Source organism: Spea bombifrons, chromosome 1, assembly GCF_027358695.1.
Source record: "Spea bombifrons isolate aSpeBom1 chromosome 1, aSpeBom1.2.pri, whole genome shotgun sequence".
In the NCBI taxonomy this organism is placed as follows: domain Eukaryota; kingdom Metazoa; phylum Chordata; class Amphibia; order Anura; family Pelobatidae; genus Spea; species Spea bombifrons.
In genome coordinates this window covers 93,490,994-93,512,084 of record NC_071087.1, presented here as the reverse complement: position 1 = coordinate 93,512,084, position 21,091 = coordinate 93,490,994, and the positions used below count along the sequence as shown (strand labels likewise).

Here is a 21,091-nt window from a genome sequence, read left to right as displayed (position 1 = left end):
ATTCCACCCACTGACAGATGCCATGATAAAAAGATTATCAGTGTTATTCACTTCACCTGTCAGATATACAAGTTATCTTGTCAGCTAGGCATGTTTGGGCAAGCTGAAATTGAGTTTATTTCAGTTTATTTGTACAGCCATATTAAACACTACTCTTATGAGTTGCCCACCTAAATCTGAGCCTATAAAGTATTTGGCAGTCAACTTCATACAATATATGATAAAGAAATATAATCTGGAAAAAACACAAAGCACATTTGTGGATATTACTGGAACCTCACCGCAGACTCTCTGACATAGTTTGGATGATTTATATTCATCCAGTGCTGCTAATGGACAATGTGTAGGACAAAGATCCACGTGATTCAGTTTATCCAAATGACTCATAAACACCCCCAAACAACCAGTTCCGCTACAAAGCTTTTTTTGTTACTAAACTTTAGGCATTTGATGATGATGTATTTCTGATCCCTGCGAATTTTAATGTGCAGGTGTTTAGTCTTTGGCTAGATTTTTTTTTTATCAAAGGGACATAAACCATGTTCAGAACTGAAGACTGAAGTTGTTCTTCTACTCAAGTCATTGTTGGTGCGGTCTTAGATATAAGATTATGAGAGAAGGCGCTTTCTCTTAGTTTATAAAACCCATACATTATAATCTATCAAATTAAAAAAATAGTTTTCATTGGATAACATATGAATAATAACTGTGAATTTGGGTCATGTACCAGAAATGGAATGGGAGTTATGTATAAAAAAATGTTCTGGGGTAAAGTGTGAAAAGTGGTCTTATCACCATAGCAACCAATTAAATGATCAATCACCCAAGACAGCCCCATTGATTGCTCTGTTGATAACATAATTTCCCATACTTCCTAGGATATCAATTTTCATGCCTTGCTCTCATTACTGTCAACACTAGACTTGAACACTGGATTGGTTTGAACTTCATTTTAAATTGTTTTTGCCTAATTCATACATTCGCATGAATCTCTGAAAATGAGGATGAACCCCCAACAAAACAAAGGGAAATAAACAAGAAACCTCTGAATATTTGTTATCCATTCATTTGATTGTCAGTGTTGGTGCCATTACAACCTAACCATTCCCCTCCTTAATTTAATCATTTGGAACATGCCCTAGATTTTATTGGATGTCATCCAGCAAAGTCAATATACTTCTGTTACATTTTCTTGAATGTCATCCAATAGTCAACTTAATTCTTGTTACAATTTGTTTGAGTCATATTTCTCACTGCCAGATGCCCTCTTTATTTTTCTCCCTCTTTCTTAACTCTCTTCCTCCTCTTTTTTCTTTCTTTTTCTATCTCTCCTTTCCTCTTTCTATCTCTCTCCTTTTTTACCTTGTCTTTTTCCCTTTCTCTCTCCCCTTTTTTACTTATCTTTCTCCTAACCCTCTTTCATTTCCTCTTTGCTTCTTTCAGTCACCCACCTTTCATCCTACCACTCTATTTCTTTGCAGTGCACACTGTCTAGAAATCCACTTGGGAGTCTATTATGACCCCACAGATCTTAATTGGCACAGGTAAATGTGAACCCCTGTGATGTCACTGATGACATCACCAGTAGGGCTCCCCTGTACAGTATTCAGAGGGTTCCCCAAAAGGGTTCCACTATACATTCTCTCCTTATTCACCCAGTAGCTGCTTTCATGCCCACTCACCAGCGTTCAATCAAAGTGTGTCTTTCTGCTAGTGCCTGCCTGTTACATTACTGCTGCTGGTACCCCCTCTATTAGTTCCCTTACGCAATTGAGGGATCAGTTAAAGGTTGCTGCTCGAAGTAAATCATGTTGAAATGAGTCCAGATGTTAGCTGGGACCACCGTTACTGATAATTTCGCAACAAATTTCATTTGAAACTAAAAACATGCTCTGAAAAAAACATCCAAACTGAAAAAAATTGTCTTGTAAAACTCAATGTGACAAAAACAAAACAACAAGTTTGTGCGAATAGACTTTGCTTAACTCTCACAGGTCTAGTCAACACATTGTCAAGCCTGGACATTCAAAGATCTAGCAATTGATCAAAAGCAGGATATCTGTTATATTACATCTAATCTCACAGTTTAAGAACCAAAAATCCCCTCATACATGTACAGTGGGTTGACCATAGGGTCCACAATTGTCTTTTTCTCCCAATAATGCAGCAGCATTGTGTACAGTTTCTTAAATGGCAAATCAGCCAAAGTGTGTTCTCTAATATCTCCAGATTGCAATATGAACAACTGTTAGACAATATTTTGTATGAACAATATTCAAAATAAATCACTAAGAAATGTTGGAAATTTCATCAGGAGGGATCTCCTGCACAGTAATCAAGTAGTTCTCCTGTAGGGTTTCACTGTATAACAGAGGGTTCCCCTGTAGAGAAACTCGGGGAATATTGTGGAGACTCCTCTGACTGCTGTTTGCAGCCCCATGACAGCTCTGTCAGCTCTATAGCATACCCACATGCACACAGACTGATGGCACATTGTAGGATCGGTCAGTGAGATACTGTGGTAGGAGACTCAATCGGGGTCTCTGCAGACCCTGCGAGTGCTTGCTGCATCAAGGGGATTCCCCAACGTCCTCAGCGATGATGGCACAGGCAAGAAACAACAACCATGGTGGTGACTCAAGGAAGCCCTGGAGACCCCTGCGACCACTTCCACACTTGGGACTAGGTTAACTCTGTGTTGTTCATGCAATATGAGAGTCACCTCCCTTTTACTACCCAGGGGAAACAGGAACGCAGAGAGGCCACGCGTTTTTTTCCTGGAGACTCTGGGAGAAACGCCACATCTCTGGGTCACTGGAAAGCTCTGGGTCGTTTTGACATGTGCTACTACCCACCAATTTCCCACTTAAATGGGAACACCTTTTGATGTGATTGGCAATGCTTGCATCCCACAAGGGGGACCCTAGGTAGCTGGTGCCATAAAGTTCTCAGGTAGGATCATGTTGCATCACATTACTTTACATGACACAGAGAAAGCTGCAGATAAGGTAGGGGAGTGCAAGAGTAAGACTGAGTATATGTGAATGAGTATGTGTAAATGAGTATGTGTGTGTTAGCATGTGTGTATAAGTGTTGGGGGAGCAAATATGGCACAGGCAGGCAGTTTGCTTGGGGCAAACATGGCACATAGATGTGTGTGTGGGAGCAAATGGTTACCCAGGGTCCAATCAATATTAAAAACAGCCCTGGCCTGAGCTGTCAGATGGGAGTCTAGGCTGGGACAGTATCACACTACTAGCACAATGGAAATATGAGGTTTACACTTACAGGAAATAACGGCACAACGGGTATGTTATGCACAAACACTCAATAACATGAATGAAGTCCTGGACAGCCCACCAGGCTCCACCTTGACAATCAAAACACCATCCAGAAGGTTAAGGAGAACCACCCAGAACTGCCCACCCCCCACACAAAAGACGCAGCCTTCAGGTACACTCGTCAGTCCCAGCTGAAACGCCAGATCTGCCCAGTCCACCCACTGAGTGTTTTTGCACAACATATCCGTTGTGCCATTATTTATTTTCTTATAGTTCCATTGTGCTACTAGTATGATACTGTACCACTGGAGTTCTGGTATTATTAAAGATTTTAAGGAAGACATTAAATAAGTTTTTCTCCATACTTCTTGATGAGCTTACTTCAAACCTTGTGAGTGGTATTAACTTATATATATATTTTTTTTTAATTAAAAGGTTTTTATTCAGATCCATGTAACAGTATATGATACAGTAGTACAATTGGACAGTGTAACAATCGATGTAAACACAAAGTGAAACAGCATAAGGTACACCTCCAGACATGGAGTACAAGAGAATATAAGAAACTTCTCTGAGCAATGAAACAATAGCCTGTGAGGAGCAATCATGACGACGAAGTGTACTGAGATACAGAACAGTAAACAATCTGGACCTGAAATTTTTTATGGTATTTTAAACATAAATTATGTAAAGCCACGCATAAGGTATAGCGCAGGGGCATCCAACATGCGGCCTCGAGGTGTGGCCCGCGTGAGATCGGCAGCCAGGATCACAAGAGCCCTGCTGCTTACTTGTGGGAGGGTCTATTCTCTGCTTCAGTCCTTCTTCCTCTGTGGGGAGAACGAGGGAGGCCGCGCCCCCTGCTGAAGTCTGTGAGCGGCATCAAGAGCTGTAGAGCAGGTAAGGGGGTGGGGTAGGTTGAGTGAATGAGTATGTCTGATTGAGGGAATTAATCTGTGAATGAATGAATTTGTGTGTGATAGCATGGATGTGTAAGATTGCTGTTAGCAATCACAGTCCTATCATGCCAAGTCAGCCAGTACATGCTGAAACCTGGCTAGCTGCCCCCCTTGTGTATTGAGGCTGCCAGCAGTATGGGGTCTGCACTTACAGCCACCCTGTACCAGCACGTATTGGCTGACTTGGGATGATAGGAGTGTGATTGCTAACAGCAATCTGCTAACAGCAATCACAGTCCCATCATGCCTAGGTTCCAGCATTTACTGGTTGCCTGGGTATAAAAAGAGTGTGTTTTCTGTTAGCAATCACACTCCCATCATGCCAAGTCAGCCAGTACATGCTGAAACCTGGCTAGCTGCCCCCCTTGTGTATTGATGCTGCCAGCAGTATGGGGTCTGCACTTACAGCCACCCTGTACCAGCATCTATTTGCTGACTTGGGATGATAGGAGTGTGATTGCTAACAGCTAACAGCAATCACAGTCCCATCATGCCTAGGTTCCAGCATTCACTGGTTGCCTGGGTATAAAAAGAGTGTGGTTGCTGTTGATTTTTTTTGTCCAATTGTGGTGTGTTACTTTTAAAAAAAAGTGTGGTTACACACTAAAATTGGACAAAAAATACAATGCCCAGCCAACCAGTACATGCTGGAATCTGGGTATGCCTGAGATTGCTGTTAAGAATCATAATATATAATTTTTTTGTACAATTTTGGTGTGTAACTTACTTTTATTAAAAGTATGTGTGGGAGGGCACTTTCAGTTTCGGCTAAGTAAACCCTGAATTTTCGGTTTTGGTCCAGAATTTTCATTTTAGTGCATCCCTAAAATAAATCGAACTATTTTATTTTTACTTATCCAGAATCCTGAATTTGTAGGCCCAGAAATCCCAGAAATCAGTGAGAGGAAAAGTAAAGGTTTTGTGTCATTTACTTTATTTTAATCTGCATATTTTATTAAAAGCCATATTTTCTCTCAGTGAAAAATGAGTGCGACCCTCGCACGTATACAATTCTGATGAAGTGGCCCACTGCAGAAAAAACTTGGACACCCCTGGTATAGCGCCTAAGTGGGGGAAACAGCAAGGCATAGTGAATATGCAAAAGGCGTACGGGCGCTCCAAATGTGTGTGATGCTGAATAAAAACAATAATAAAATCAATAAACGAAAACAAACAATAAAAGAGAAACAGAGAGGCATACGGTGTCGACAAAATCCAGTGTGGAGAACAGCGACTTCCAACTTATATTTTTGATATTTTGTTTATACAACATTGCCCTATTATATTTTCTTTTTCCCCCATGTATATGCTTTGTTGATTGTTGTTTTAATCACTCAGAGGAGTATTTTTTGGGCTGCTGCAGTACTTTGGGAACATAACAATCATTTTTATTATTTTTTATTCAATTATCCTCATGGGATTGTTCTTTTCACTTTAAGATAGATTTCACTGCTGAAACAAAAATCTCAATGTATGTCCAGCAACATCCCCCATATACATTAATGCTAAACTTGTGCACATGGACCAAAAATAATTTTTTTATGGATTTTATTTCCCGCTCTTTCTGTTCAGATAAAGTTTCTTTTTCAATTCAGAAACTAAATTTGTTATCACTCACCCTCTCTCACAATCTCACACGCTGTCTGTCAATGTGTCATGAAGTGCCATTTCATGTATAAATGTGGGTAAAAGGTAACTTGAGATTATCAGTAGACACTACATGTGATTCTCAAGATCATGTGTTTGTGTTCCTCTTTTCCACCCCCATATTTCCTTGAACTAACAGAATCTCTCTTTTTTTTCTGGCCTGCATAACTAGACCTTTTGTAGCTGAAGACAAACTACATCACATCTAATGCTATAAACACTTCTCATGGTGGCACCCTCTACCTGCTCAGTGCCCTAGGCACATGCTTAGTTTGCCCCTGATAATGCTACTAAAGGCCATGATAACATAACAATAGTTACATTTTTCAGAATGGCCACTTCCATAAATATGTTACCTGTAAAATATCTTTTTACGTAGCGGCCAGCTTTGATATTTGAAAACACAACTAATTCAGTTTTAAAACTGTTCACCGCAGAATCACACATTTCAGCAACAGCAATGTATACCATTTTCTCACTGTCTGCTCCAAAATACAGCAAAACAAATGTCCATTGGAAGAATCCCAAAAACATTTATAAAATGCCCCCAAACCCAGCAAAGAAGAGAAACAAAAAAATAAATAAAAAAATGCCCCTAAATCCAGGGAAAGGAGAGACACTAAAAGCAATTAAAAATTGCCCCAAAACCCAGGGTGGGTACTTCATCAAAAAAGACGTGTGTAAAAGACAAAGGAAATCCTGATATCTGCAAGTAATGTAACAAAACGTAGACAAAAGACCTCAAACTCCGTTGTTCCCATTTGCGGTTGGGTCGCCCACATAGAAAGGTAAGGGGTGACTGAGATCCTTGGGCTTTGTGCTTTCAGGGATTTTGTGGTTTAGTAGTTTTATCCCCAAAAGCATATGTGCCTGGTTCAGAGGTTTCAGAAAAAGTTGAAACCTATTTGCACTCTCAAGATTTGGGGGTGCCTTGTGACCGTTTAACACTCACATACCATACGTATGTGGTATCTACATGCTCAGGAGAAAAGGGAGATTATTTCTGTGTTTTATTTCTTACTACAGACATCCCAGCATGCAGCATCCGTACCAAAATGTGCCCGAGATGCGAAAAAGTATAGAGAAAAAAAAACCCCAAAACAGCTTTCCCCATTAGATTTGTGTTTGTGGTGAGCCATGGTAAGTGGGGTGTCTTTTAAATCTTTAGGTGATGTGCCTTCAAGCAATATATAGAATGTTTTTTTTTGTGTTTAGGCATAGTTTACTCTCAAAAGCATGAGGTGCACCTTCATGGTTCAACTGTAAAGAAGTCGAAACCTCTTTGCACTCTTATTTGGTGGTCTCTTGTGACCGTGTAATGCTGATATAATCGGTGCTTCGTGGGACATTCAAAGTTTTGGATATTTTTCTTTTACAACCCAACTGATCTGCACTTCTCCACAACTTTGTCCCTGACTTGATTGGAGAGCTCCTTGGTCTTCATGGTGCTGCTTACCTTGATCAGTGGTGTTGCAGACTCCGGGGCCTTTCCAAACGGGTGTATATATACTAAGATCATGCGACCCTTTTTAAAAAAGTTACTTTCTTCATTTCACTTCACCAATTTGGACTGTTTTGTGTATGTCTATTACATGAAATCCAAACAAAAATCTATTTTAATTCCAGGTTGTAATGCATCAAAATAGGAAAAAGGCCAACAGAGTGAATACAGCCCTGGCCACTGTATCAGCAACCATCACTCGTGTGTTCCAATGGCATGTTGTGTTAGCTAATACCAAGTTTAAAAGGCTATTTGATCATTAGAAAAGCCTTTCACCTTACACAGCTAGAAATTTCCATGTTTTCCATGAAAAACAACTAAGTGACCTCAAACTTTTGAAGTGTATACTGTGACAGTGGGAAAACACAGCCTTAATGAGATATATATATATAATCTCCTGTACCTTTTCACTATTAAATGTGTATTTTGGGTTAGGGGGTGAAAGTATCTAGAAGAGCAGTTTGACCCAGCCTCCATCCCACTTTCAGAGAGAGTTGCTATATAAAGTCCAGACCAGGTGTTTGGGTGGTGTGTGGCTCCTGGAATCGAGGTGATTAGGCCTACTTGCGGCTATTTACCAGTGAGTCATCAGTATTTGTGTAAATGCTGAAGAGGAGTCTGACATATGGCTTACAGAGCGCGTTTCGAAGAAACTTTGCCTGTTACATGCTGCAAGTAGGCATTGGGCATCTACGTTTTAAGTGATTACTTTGCATTACCCTGAATGACCCCACACATACACACAAATTCTTAGAAAACATTTAATTAACAGTGACATTATTCCATAATTATACAAACATGCTATTAAGATCTAAGGCTGGTCAGGCCATCATATGCACAAGCATACTTCTTTCAGGTTTGAAATTATTATATAGTAACAATGTGTTTTAAGAATAAACAGCTAAGTTGACTGCAATATAGAAATTAAAGACTAGAGGTATCCTAAAAACCAAGTAACTGTTACATTAATTGTATGTTATATAGAAGAACAAAAAATATTTGGTCATGCTTTACAGGACAGGTAAATTTATATAGCTTTGCTAAACTTGGACATGTCAGTACTGTTCTTATGCTGGTTTCTTCTGGACTAAAATGTTTTCCTTCTGAAACGTATTGAGGTTAATGTTTTGGTAGCATGACAGACAGTTGTACTGTACTCTACAAAAAAAGAAAAAGAAAAAATATTAAAAGTTATTAATATGGCATCACTAATCAAAACTGATAAAAAAAAAAAAAAACCAAAGCAATATACACAAGCCTACCCACGTAAAATGAATACCAGCTCAATTTTCCTTTACCAATGTATCTTTTGACCAGCCCCAAAGATTAAAGTGCAAGAGGTTATTAAATTAGATTTTATTGTGTCAATTGTCAAAAATATCCCAGGGTTGTATTCATAAAACCCAGAGTTTGTCTAGTGTGTTGGGTAGCTAAAATGGTAAACAATGCCGCCACAAGTCACACTCTTATTAACCCCTTCGGTCCTAGGGGTTTTTCAGTATGTCACATAGCTATTTTGCCATTTTAGCATATGTGGGTTTCATTAAGATTCCCCTTTTCCATGTTTGATGCAAATTACACATTTCTTTTCAAAATATGCCATATTACACATTTCTTTTCATTTAAAACCATATAAAACATGCAAAAACAATTATGAGTGCTGGTATGTAAAAAAAAAAAACCTAGTATATATACCGTATTTGCTCGATTATAAGACAACCCCTAGTATTTGAATATTAATTTAGGAAAAAAAAGAAAAAGCCTGAATATAAGACTACCCTATAAGAAAAAAGTTTTACCAGTAAATATTAATTCACATTTTTTTTTCAAATTTAATAAAAACTATGATTGAGAAAAATGCATTTTTTTTGTTATTTCCTTTTATTTGCCAACCTGCCCCCAGTTATGCACATATGCCACTCATCCTCCCTGATATTCATTTTAACCCCCCACATGCCACACTGCCTCCCTGATATTCCTTTTAACCCCCTATATGCCACTACCTCCCAGATATTCCTTTAAACCCCTTATATGCCACTCTGCCTCCCTGATATTCCTTTTAACCCCCCATATACCACTCTGCCTCCCTGATATTCCTTTTAACCCCCATATGCCACTCTGCCTCCCTGATATTCCCTTTAAACCCCTTATATGCCACTCTGCCTCTCTGGTATTCCCTTTAACCCCCTATATGCCACTCTGCCTCCCTGGTATTCCATTTAACCCCCTATATGCCACTCTGCCTCTATGATATTCTTTTTTAACCCCCTATATGCCACTGCCTCCAGAAAGCCCTAATACCCATATGCCACTCTTACCATCCCTCGACTTACCAGTGCTTTCCTAGACTTCTCCCAGTGCTTCAGATTCCTTGGTGTCTAGTGGGGCAGCCAGTGGAGGTCTGCGCGATGCGTGTAGACAACCTCCGCTGCTGCTGCCATCACTCCCGCCAGGGCTTCTATGAATGAGCACCAGAGCTCCTTTATAGAAGCCCTGGCAGAAGTGCCAGCAGCAGAGGATGTCTGCACGCATCCCGCAGACTTCCACCGGTTGCCAGAGAGGAGGATCCAGGTCCCCTGCAGCTCTGCGGGGCATCTGGATCTTAGTCTAGTAGTCAGACCTCTATTTGAGGTCTGATTAATAGACGACCTTGAATATAAGACGATGGTTATTTTTCAGAGCATTTGCTGAAAAGAAAACTTGTCTTATTATCTAGCAAATACGTATATATATTTGCAATTTTCTTAGAATTTATTTTACACTTTAGGTGACCTGTGGGTTGGGGGGTTATACTTTTTACACGTAGAACTAAGGCAATGGGATGTAAGTTTTTTTGCATGGTTATTGGGTCAATATGGATACAGATCCCTCTAGGGACTTCTTGAACATATTTATATGTAGTTTATTTCATTTTGTAAATAAATTAAAATAACTTTTTTTTCTTGTGGGAAGGAGAAACATTATTTTTCACTCTCTTACCTGCGATTCCCCTGCACTGATCACCAAACAAGTTTCCATAGGCTTGCATTGGTGATTGCAATTTGTGTGATTGTCAGATATCCCAACAGGGTCTAGACAGACCCTACAAGGGATACCCCGTCCTTCGGTGAACCAGAAGGGAATGCCCATTCTTGTGATCGGCATTCTTTACGCAATGGCTTATGATGCTCGTGCTGGCAGCCTTTACAAATGATTGGTCAACAGGAAACCTTCTGCTGACGAGGATTCCAGGCTGTCAAAAGACATCCTGATCTCCCCTGTAGGGGCAGGGAGATGTCTCTGCTGCTGCGAGAAAGTCAATACGTCCTAAAGAGCTTTACTGGATGCTTTTTAGGACGTACATTTATGTCCATAGGGGACTGAAAAGGTTAAAGCTTAGGCAAACCAAAGCTGTGAATGGGGTCCTTGATTTCTGTTGCATTTCAGAGTTTCACTGAATTCTATTCTATTCCATCTCTAGAGTTAATATTCAACCTCACAAGATCCTAGCTTAATAAGGTAAAATGCTGAGTACAAGAGTTCCATCATTACCCTTAAGTAAACTGTTAAGTCAGCTATTACGTTGTTAGAAACACCTGTGGAAGGTAGGATTTAGCAAATGGGAGTCTATCTTGGGTGAAAAAGCACATTATGCTGCTAGTTAAACAAAAAAAACAAAAAAAAAACAAACAGTTTTTACAGTAATACCTTCATGTTGTTGAGAGTATCTGCCCAATCCATTGAGGCTATTTGAGGTATAGCAGTCAGAAGAATGCTCGTTGCTTTGTTAGCATTTTCCTTGAGTGTTTTTAACACTCTGTCAACCGAGACCTTAAAATGACATACAGGGAGACAATGATGTGCAATGTTTGTTTCAGTCAAGAGGAACAGAGTCAGATACAGGTCTATGTCACATAACTGCAGTGTTGATCAATAGATATACAAGAAAACATTTATACAGAAGGAGGGAAACTCAACTCACTGCTTCCTCGTGTTCCTTCCAGCAGTCGTAGTCAGTTGCCATTGCAATACTTGCATAACAAATTTCAGCTTCCTTTGCAAGAACCACCTCAGGGACGGTAGTCATGTTAATGACATCAGCACCCCAAAGGCGAAACATATGGCTTTCTGCTTTGGAACTAAAGCGTGGTCCCTCTATGGTGATCATGGTACCTTTAGAGTGGCATTTAATTCCAAGTTTCTTGGCAACATCAATCAAAACCTATAAGCAAAAAAAACAAATTCCAGATGATACTTTTTTCCTGAAAATGCTATCCAGTAATTATTGTGGAATATCGGGATGTGGAAGAGTATGGGACATAAGAGGTTAAAAGTCTCCTGTATTTTGTGAGAGAAGTTGGAGCCTGTGAGACAGTAAGTCTCAATTCCAGGGAACCTCCCCTCCCAAGTTATATCTTTAACTGGTTTTAAAAAAATGGATATTAGTGTGGGCTGGTGTCAACTTCGGGACAAAGGGTATATATATGGTTGTTAAACCCAACCATATTCTAAAGTGCTGTGATTACTTCTTTGCATATTTGTCATACTTTATTTTTTCAGATCAAGCTAATTCTAATATTAGACTAAAAGATAACACAAGTGAACACAAAAATGCAGATTTAAAATGTTTTCATGTACAGAAGGGGAAAAACCCATACATGACCATATGTGAAAAGGTAATTGCCCCACTTAGTTACTAAATCAACCATTTAACAAAATGTAATTGATAATTGGGTTCAGTTACACTACACACACCCAGGCATAATTACTGCCAGCCCTAATGAATGAATTAAATAGAACCTGTATTACAAAGTGAAGTAGGCTTAAAGGTCTCAATGAGCAGCATGACACCGTTGTCATGTCACTTACGGTAAGGTTTTTTCCAAACTAAAATAAAAGTATACTTCAGAAAGCTAAATATAACTGGCATAGAGCTTTGACAGCTCCAATAAAGAGGGTCTAAGCTTTATGTGAACTGGAAATGAGCATAAATGCACAAGGCATTTCAGTATTAGTGAAGTATGGGTGAACATACAGTAGTAAAACTGAAACACAATATCATCTAGGCTAATTTTATGCTATAGCTATTCTGCCACCAGATTCTCCACAAATCCTGATATCTCTATCACTGTTGACAACACCACAATCCACCCAACGGACCAAGTTTGCTGCCTTGATGCCCTGTCTGGATTACTGCAACTCCCCAACTGGTCTCCCCCAACTCCCACCTTTTACCGATACAATCTATCCTCAACACTGCTGCCAGATGCATTTTCCTTCCAACTGTTCTTCATTTGCTGTCTTACTGTGCCAAACACTCCAGAATTGACTAAAAACTCTCGAACCTGGACTTAAAGAGCCCTCTGCACCATCCCATATCTCTGCTCTCATATGCCCTCTTTGTTCACATCAATGCATCTCTCTTTTTCCCTTATTACCTCTTTCCATTCGTATTCAGGCGTTTTCACGTGCTGTACCGTGGAAATCCCGGTCAGACCCTATTCTTATTTGAAACACTCAGCTAAAATCCATCTAGAGAATTATACACAGTTTTTCATATCACCCTTGCTACAGTCAACTCATCCTCACTCAAGCAGTACTCTTCTATCGTCTCTCTTCCACACGTAGATTGCAGGCTAGCAAGAGCTGGGCCACGTCTATTGTACAGGTATGCTTAATGTCTGTTAATGATATTTAATTGTCTAATTTACTTTCATTGTACCCTATTGTAACAGTGCTACAGAATCTGCTGGCGCTATATAAAGTTAATGTAATAATAACAGAGTTACTAGTATGGTTGATGAGACATTACAAGATATTACAGAATATTCTCAGTTGTTTCTGTTTTGAAGAACAAAACTACAGGAATAATGTTTGTTTCTTTTACGGAAGCCAAGGTTATTTTTAGATGACCTGGTAATTCTGAAACTGGTTCTGCATTCAGTTACAACAAACTTTTTTTGCTTAAATGGCCCTGGCACTTTAATAAGAAACTCCTTTAGGCTAGGTTTCTACTTGGGTTTTTTTCCTGCGTTTTTTTCTTGATGAAAAACGCCAGGAAAAACGCCAAGAAAACTGCCACTGCATTTACCTGCGTTTGGGCGTTTTTTCTGGCAGCTTACGTTACCAATTAATGATAATACAAAAGATTGAAATCGAGAAATCCAAAATGCTTCACGTCGGCATAATTTGTAAAAAGAACCCCCTCCTCTAGAACATCTATGGATACACTCTCCATTACTTGGGGGAACAATTCTACACTGGAAATATTCACTACATTCAAAAGTAAATTTTCTGACTATTTCGGGAGAAAGATCTTGTTGTTTTTAGTTCCTCAACCTCTTCTTCTAGTCTCTCACTATTCACTGTATAATTGCTACATAGAAAAGTATTAAAAAACAGTTTTGTATTATATTCGGCATAGAGAGAAAAAAAAGTGCATTAACCACTTATGAATGGTTATTAATATGGCAATTACCGCTCTTGTTTTGCCACAGAAAGGATCAGCCATTGGTATATGACACACACCAGGTAGACATGCCCCACCATCATAGAACGTCTGGTGCCTTTTTGTGGTCCTGCAATGTAAAATAATTCACAGAATTCTTGATGCAAACAGATATTCCTATACAGTAGAACTGGAAAATGTAGTGGTTTAGTCACTAAAGATGGAGTTGGCAGGAGAGTTGTCCTTTTTTGACTCCCTGATCCATTATGAATTAAAATATCTGTGAGATAACTGACCTGATCATGCATAATAAACAGGTTAATCAGTAAGTGTTCAAGTATAATCAAGTATTGAACTATGCATTATAGAGGACCACCTAAGCTATTCTTGCAGAGGTAGCTGATTTGTGTTTGAATATATGATAAGGGCTAGGTCTTAAACCAAGTAAATAAGTATTTAACTAACCATATTTACTGATGTTTCCCCATCCCCTGTGTTTTTGTTCAAATACAAAGTAGCACATGAGGAATAACAAACATGTTACACTATATTTATTTTACTACAATAATATTGTAGGATCTTGGAAGCCATACATAGATTTGTCCACCTGGAAGAGGAAATAATACTATTATAACAAAAGAAAAGTTACTGGGTGGGCAAGGATTTTTTTTAATTCACGTATACAATTCAATTTTTAAATAATGTAAATGGTTCTTACCGGTCAATAAATTGATCAATGACAACAATATCTCCAGGCTGAATCTCTTCTTTCAGGGAGCCACAAGCTGTAGTCACCAGAATATGTGTACACCCTTCCATCTTTAGAGCCCAGATATTGGCACGGAAGTTAACATTTGTTGGAGCTATTGTATGCTGCTTGCCATGCCTACAAAGAACGCAAGCAATCATAAAATAGACCATGAAGAATATAATCAACAAGCATTTTGCCTCTCTCATTTACTATCAATGGCACTATATTCCGTTCAGCAGGCTGGGAGGACACTGCGACAAAAAGGTTCACTCCCGAACTCTGCTGTCAGGCAGGGAAGAACCTGCCTGAATGAAGAGCAGCAATTAAAAAAAAATAATCTGTACATTTCTGCAAACATATATTATGTATATGTTAAATTTATATTTCTCCCTTTAGTGAATAAACCCCATAATATGTTTCATTAAAACCTTTCTAATTTAGACATTTAAGCTAGGTAATATAACATTCTAATTCTAATATTGAAAAATATTATGGGGTTCATTCACTAAAGGGAGAGTTGATATGAGTTATGTTTCAGCTGCTTTATATCACTATACATTAAGAAGGTTCAACTTCAGCGATGTGGGAAGAGCTTGGCTGCCCTTGTATCAAAAGATATTTCTCCAATTCCCCCTTAAAACACTAAATTATGCATTATACTCAGCTCAATTCTTCTTGCGGGAGAAACCTGCCAGTGTTTGCCCTTCAAACGGAATACCTAAGTGGATAAACCCCTACATGAAGCTCACTAAACCACATGTCAGATGGTTTATTGTTTACCAAAGCATTATCTGCAGCATAGGAATGGTTGAAAGTTTTCTGGTTTGGCTTTAATGAAAATATCACAATGCCATACATGTAGGCTTCATGATTTCTAATGTAATTAGGTTGCAGTTTCAACTTAGAAGACAGATCCCAAACACGTCAAGAATAATTCTAAAACACAGCCAGAAAAAGTAACTCTGCTTTTCTGCTTGTACTGCAGTTGCACTTACTACGTTAATTCTTACTGAAATTTATGCTTAAAAAGCGTTTAATTTATAATGAGCGTGTAAACCAGGAAAATCGAATGATTTCCATTATTTCCCCTAGAGAGAACAATTTTAAAATTACGAAGTGATGATTCACCCTGGATAGAATCAGAGGGACTTGCCTTAATTCTTACTGTCTTTCACATCAAGGGACTTTCCATGTGCGTTAAAGTTGCCGTTCCATTTACCCTTCTGAACTTCTGGAACACTTTTGTAAATGAACATTGGGGGAATGTTTTGGTGTCATTTGACACCAAAGCATATTATGTTACAACAGAAACTGTTTTTGTGTTGGTTTTTGTGAATAAATGTTCAGAGGAACTAAGATGACAGATCAGCTCAATTATCTTTAAGTCAGGTTTATAGTTTTTGTTTTACAGCCAATTACATCCTAAGGCAGGGTTAGGCAACCTTTGGCTCTCTAGATGTTGTGAACTACATTTCCCTTGATGCTTTGCCAGCATTATGACTGTAAGAGCATTATGGGAGATGTAGTCCACAACATCAGGAGAGCCGAAGGTTGCCTACCCCTGTCCTAAGGTAACATTTCTACAGAAAACATATTTTTCATTATCTTAAAACACAAGTTCTTCTATGCCATTGAAGCAGCCCAAATTGACTACCTAATATTCTGTTATAACAACACAAGCTCCCTGATACATCTCTATGGAACTGATTTCTCCAGCATCAAACATCTGTATGTACGTCTTTCACTTTTATTTTGTGCAATTTAGGTGCTCAGTGCATAGAGTATGCCAAGTATAGACTAGGTCTCATGGAACACTGCATACAATTAAGAACTTGCACAGTATGTGGTTGCATGCACTGCAGCTTACTATGGTATATTGCATTCCTAATTATATAGTGAATACCTTTTAAGGAAAGCTGATGTGTAAACATATATAAATAATTTGTATGTACACTATACTTGGCAAAACGCGTTGAGGAAAGCGGACATAACCCGGTGGACATTTATTTTATTCTATTTATTTTATATTTAGTTATATTTGTTTAATTATTTGTAAATTGTCGCCTATCAGTTTGGATTTATGTGCAAATTCTATTGTATTATGATGTAATTTGGATTTCTTCCACACAACTATGGAATTTGTGATTTTGTGCCATTGGTGTATCTCCTCTTGTTTTTAAGGAACATGGGAGTAAATTCATTTTAAGATGAGCTTGAGCTCAGCAACATTTTTATGAGTGAAAAGTCATCTCCTCTCCCTAATGGGATTGGATAATCTGCACTATATTGTTTCGTTTTTTTTCTTTTTGGACAAGCGCCCCATTGCGTATTTGTTGGATTTAAATTGAGCATAGGAGGGTGCCATATTTTGGGCTGCAGCTATACATTAGGAAGATATTATTCCTAGTGGGTTTCCACTGACACAGGAATCGATTTGTTATTTTTTGTGGTTGTTACATAGGGGGAATAGCTTGGATTCATTGATGAATTTAGCTGGGAAAAATAACATCTGACGGATATAAACACTGTTAAACGTGCGAGATTAGTCCAGTGCCGATGTCTGTATAATCCCATGGCATTGTGTTATGTGTTAATTATGTTATTTCTTCCCTGTTTTAAACCAACCCCATTTCCCCTGCTAAAGGGGCTATTTAAACCAGGTCCAACCCCAATAAAGTGCATTCTCTTGCATCTTGAATGGAGGTTCATGTTGTGACTGGTGGTACAATTTGTTTGGAGAACTTTCCCCCGGAGTAACACCTTTACTCCGAGTGAAAAACTTGAAAACACTGGAAAATTGAAAAGGATTTAGGAATTCTTACTATGTAGTTCTGTACTATGTAGCTCTTTACTATGCCAGCCATCGAAAAGAGGTGGCCAAAAATCTCTTACCCTCTTCCTCTCTCTCCCCCTTTGCCCCTTCTCTCTCACCAGATCTATCCCTTCCTGTCTTTTCTGTTTTCCCTGTTCTCTCTCCCTTCCCCATACCTTCCTACTCTTGCTTGCCCTCCTTCCCTTCCCCATCTCCATTCCTTCATATACACTCTCTCCATCCCTCCTCAACTTGTCTAAAAATTTCCTTACCTACAGTTTAATTTTATTTTAATTTTCTTCACTTCAACCTTCTGCTCCTTAGGTTAATCATTAGGAACCTTGCCCCAGATTTGCCCCAGCTGGAGAGGGTGGGAAGATGGGCCAGAGCAGAGGAAAGGAAAACATAATTTTAATACATTTTTTGTTGTGGGTATCTCCTTTAGGTACCCTTGAGGATGGGAGTTGTGAATCACTGCACTTTTTCTTTCAAAGCACAGGTCTTTTTTAAATGTGTGCACTCCCCCCCCTACACACACACACACTGACAAGCCTGTCCCTCCCTCATCCAAAAAGATATGTTTAAAGTATTTTGGTGGCAGGAATATAGATCAATGATCCATTTTTAGTACCAGGATAGAAGAAACTGACTGATCTATTCTACAAAAGCAGTCATTTTAGCAATATAAATTACAAAGCAGAAAATTCTAATCTGAGAATGTATTTTCTATCCAGCTAAGGCAGGAAATTACAAACCCCCCAGAACCTCTGCCTTACCCTCAGTGACTAACAAAGGCAAAAACTCATTAGGGTGGGGACTGTGCTACTAGGAGACGACAAGGAAAGGAAATGTTCAGGTAGGATGTTTCTGTTTCCGTGTCATTGCTGTAGAAAACGGAGGCAATATAACAAAGCTCAAACAGGTGGTATCATGAAACCACAACCTGAACCACTCTTCCGCAAAATTTGGACTCCTCTGCCAAAGTTGCATCTAGTTTGTGACTAGCAAATGTGCGCATATTCTTCCACACTGCAGCATGGCATGTCTGCTCCACAGAGACATCTGCTGCCTCTGCTCAAGTATAATGCTCTCTTAGTACCGGAGGAAGTTCTTTTTCAGCAGTTTTATAAGCCTCCCTGATACCAGCGACCTCTGAAGAAGCTCCGTGATCAGGTGCACAACAACATTCGTCACTGGACAATAATCCTGACATGATAATTTATTATTTTATCAATACATTTATTTGTTTATGTTTTTGTCATGTATGAAGCATGCATTAAATTTTTAAGTCTTATGTATTTTTATTACTCTTCTCTCTTTTATCACTGAAGCTCTCACACAAGTATATTATTACTTGACCAAATGCCACAAGCGGGTTATAAGATTTCATCAAAGACTTTCAATGAGAGTCATCAGGGAGAACATTTTGTTAACAGATTTCACACAAAAAGCAACAACTAGTTTTTCCACTAAATTTTATAAGATTACCTTGCCAGCAACACGCAGTCAACATTTTTAATTTTTCCAAGAACCAAGGCATCGGAAGGCTAAAATGGATAAATTGATAGGTTAAAATACAACCAGCAAAACTGTACCTATTTAGTTTAAATTAAATGGCTGATTAACACACATACCTATATTATACTTAAAAGAAAAACTAAACTAAAGCATCACAATGGAGATTATAGCAGCTATGTGTATATTATGAGTATCCGAAAGGGGGATGAAACATTCTAATCTGTCATGTACATTAGTTCAACCTACATGCTATGATGAGGGACACCACAATTTTATTATAAAAGGTTATTACACAATTATGTAAAAAAAAAAAAGCATTAAAGAAAACTAAATATTAAAAGCCACAAGAGCACCACCAATTTTCACATGGAGGTCATAATGGACCTTTTACCTAGGTGTCTACATTTTCTGTATCTCAGAATATTGTAATTAGGTTAGGAAGTTTGGTGAACCCACTAAATAAAACAAATTCATTGAAAGACAACTTGGTAAAGAAAAAAAATAAATACCAACCTTGCCAAAGGGTGTGTCAACATATTTTTCTGTTCTTCCTTCCAATATATCAGGGTCATCGAGACCCGACCCACCAATTATTCCAACCTAATAGAAAAGAAAAGTGAATTACTTGCCATGTTTTTATAGACTATGTATGTATCAGGCATGTAGCAAGCATGGCTAGGGTTTTAAAAGTGAAACTATGTGTTTAAATATAAATAACCACCCGGTTCCACCCAAGTCAGATCCAGGTCAGCACAGATCGAACCAAATGCCACAGTTATGCTCCTCTGTTTATATGACGAATGTAAAGATTCCCGATCAAAAGAGCATCTCCATTTAATGTTATAATTGAATGTAAAACTCAAACCAAAATTCATTTAAAGCCCTTTACAAAGATTTTGAACAAATTTTGTCTGGAAAAAGACACCCCATTTATAATGAACACACAAAAAATTATATTTGATTATGTTTTTAGCATTATAGTTAGATATCTGACCTTTTCCTCTCTCTTTTTTCTTTTATAACCTATTAAACCAACCTAAACACCACAGATATAGACATTAGAAAATAAAAATGCTGCAGTGAAGATAAGAGCACAAAACTACAGTGACCGCAGTAATATACTGTTATCTCTAAATTAATCCACATCTAACCTACCACATAATTCCCAATCCCCACCCATGAGTGTGGCGCTCCAAGCAGGGCGAAACAATCCTGTTAAGAGCAGCCGCTTCTTATATGCGGCCTTTCGCTATCGCTTCTATAACTGCAGGTTTTATTTCATACAGGCTAAAGAACAGAGGAGAGTCTGCATCCCGTAGTCACGGCGCCACCACATCCTGTAACGCATGGATACGAGAAGGCCAGACCAGTTGCTGTCCTACACCCAGAGCAGGGCGGAACAGGGACCCGCGTCATTCTCGAGCCACCAAAGACACAGTGGGTGCAGCGGATCCCCTTTGATCCCAGACAGGCACCCGTACGTTAGATGACCATGCTTCGAACACAGCCTCTTACACACACGTGGCTGCTAAAATGCGCAACCACTTTTAATTTAACAAATTCAGTATAGATGATATCTGCAAGGCCTTTACTTATTTAGTGTGTCGCCGCCATCGAAAACACAATTAGGAATAAAGCAGAAGAAGAAAAAAATGGACAGCCAGGCTCACCTTCACCGCGGACGTCTCAGCCATAGCAACATGGACCTACTAGGCCACCGTACTTAGTTTGAAGTTTTCTCGGTATTCTGTGGCGCGTGCGTGTTGACAGTTACGTGACCGCGCTTTATCCATTACATTGCGCGCCATAAACCGAAGTGAGGGAGCTAAGTGCTAGTATAGATCGAGCAGGGGAAGCACGGCTTCAAGATTTTCTCGGAGGCTTTACAATGCCTTAAAATAAGGTAGCAGGTGTATAGATACACAGTACAGTCTCTGTACTGGTGTATAGATGTAGCAGGTACTATGTAGCAGGTGTATAGATACACAGTACAGTCTCTGTCCACTTCATAGTCCCAGGCGTTCTTTGACAAGAACGTATTAATGATGTGACGAATATTAAGTGGAAGCTACCCAAACCCCCACTAATTCGGTATGTAAACTAGTAGGAATTTTGGAAAAGAAAGAGTGATAATTTGTGGTGTGTCAATTCTTTAGCTGTAAAATGACTTGGTTACATTCAGTAGATAAATATCG

General features: G+C 38.9%; 1 protein-coding gene across 3 annotated transcripts; it reads right to left on the bottom strand.

Annotated features, from left to right (window-relative positions):
- Positions 1-8,135: 8,135 nt before the first annotated feature.
- MTAP (methylthioadenosine phosphorylase) lies at positions 8,136-20,696 on the bottom strand. Of its 3 annotated transcripts, XM_053465908.1 has the most exons (8): positions 20,567-20,696; positions 19,410-19,496; positions 18,867-18,925; positions 14,534-14,701; positions 13,846-13,945; positions 11,350-11,589; positions 11,076-11,198; positions 8,136-8,546 (listed from the first exon to the last, which is right to left on the bottom strand). In XM_053465908.1, exons 1-8 carry the CDS (start codon positions 20,588-20,590, stop codon positions 8,508-8,510), a joined length of 840 nt encoding a protein of 279 aa, XP_053321883.1. In that variant the 5' UTR covers positions 20,591-20,696; the 3' UTR covers positions 8,136-8,507. The 3 variants fall into 3 exon arrangements, with proteins under 3 accessions (XP_053321883.1, XP_053321884.1, XP_053321885.1); XM_053465909.1 differs by lacking the exon at positions 18,867-18,925; XM_053465910.1 differs by lacking the exons at positions 18,867-18,925; positions 20,567-20,696 and adding an exon at positions 20,052-20,269.
- Between the last annotated feature and the right edge of the window lie 395 nt (positions 20,697-21,091).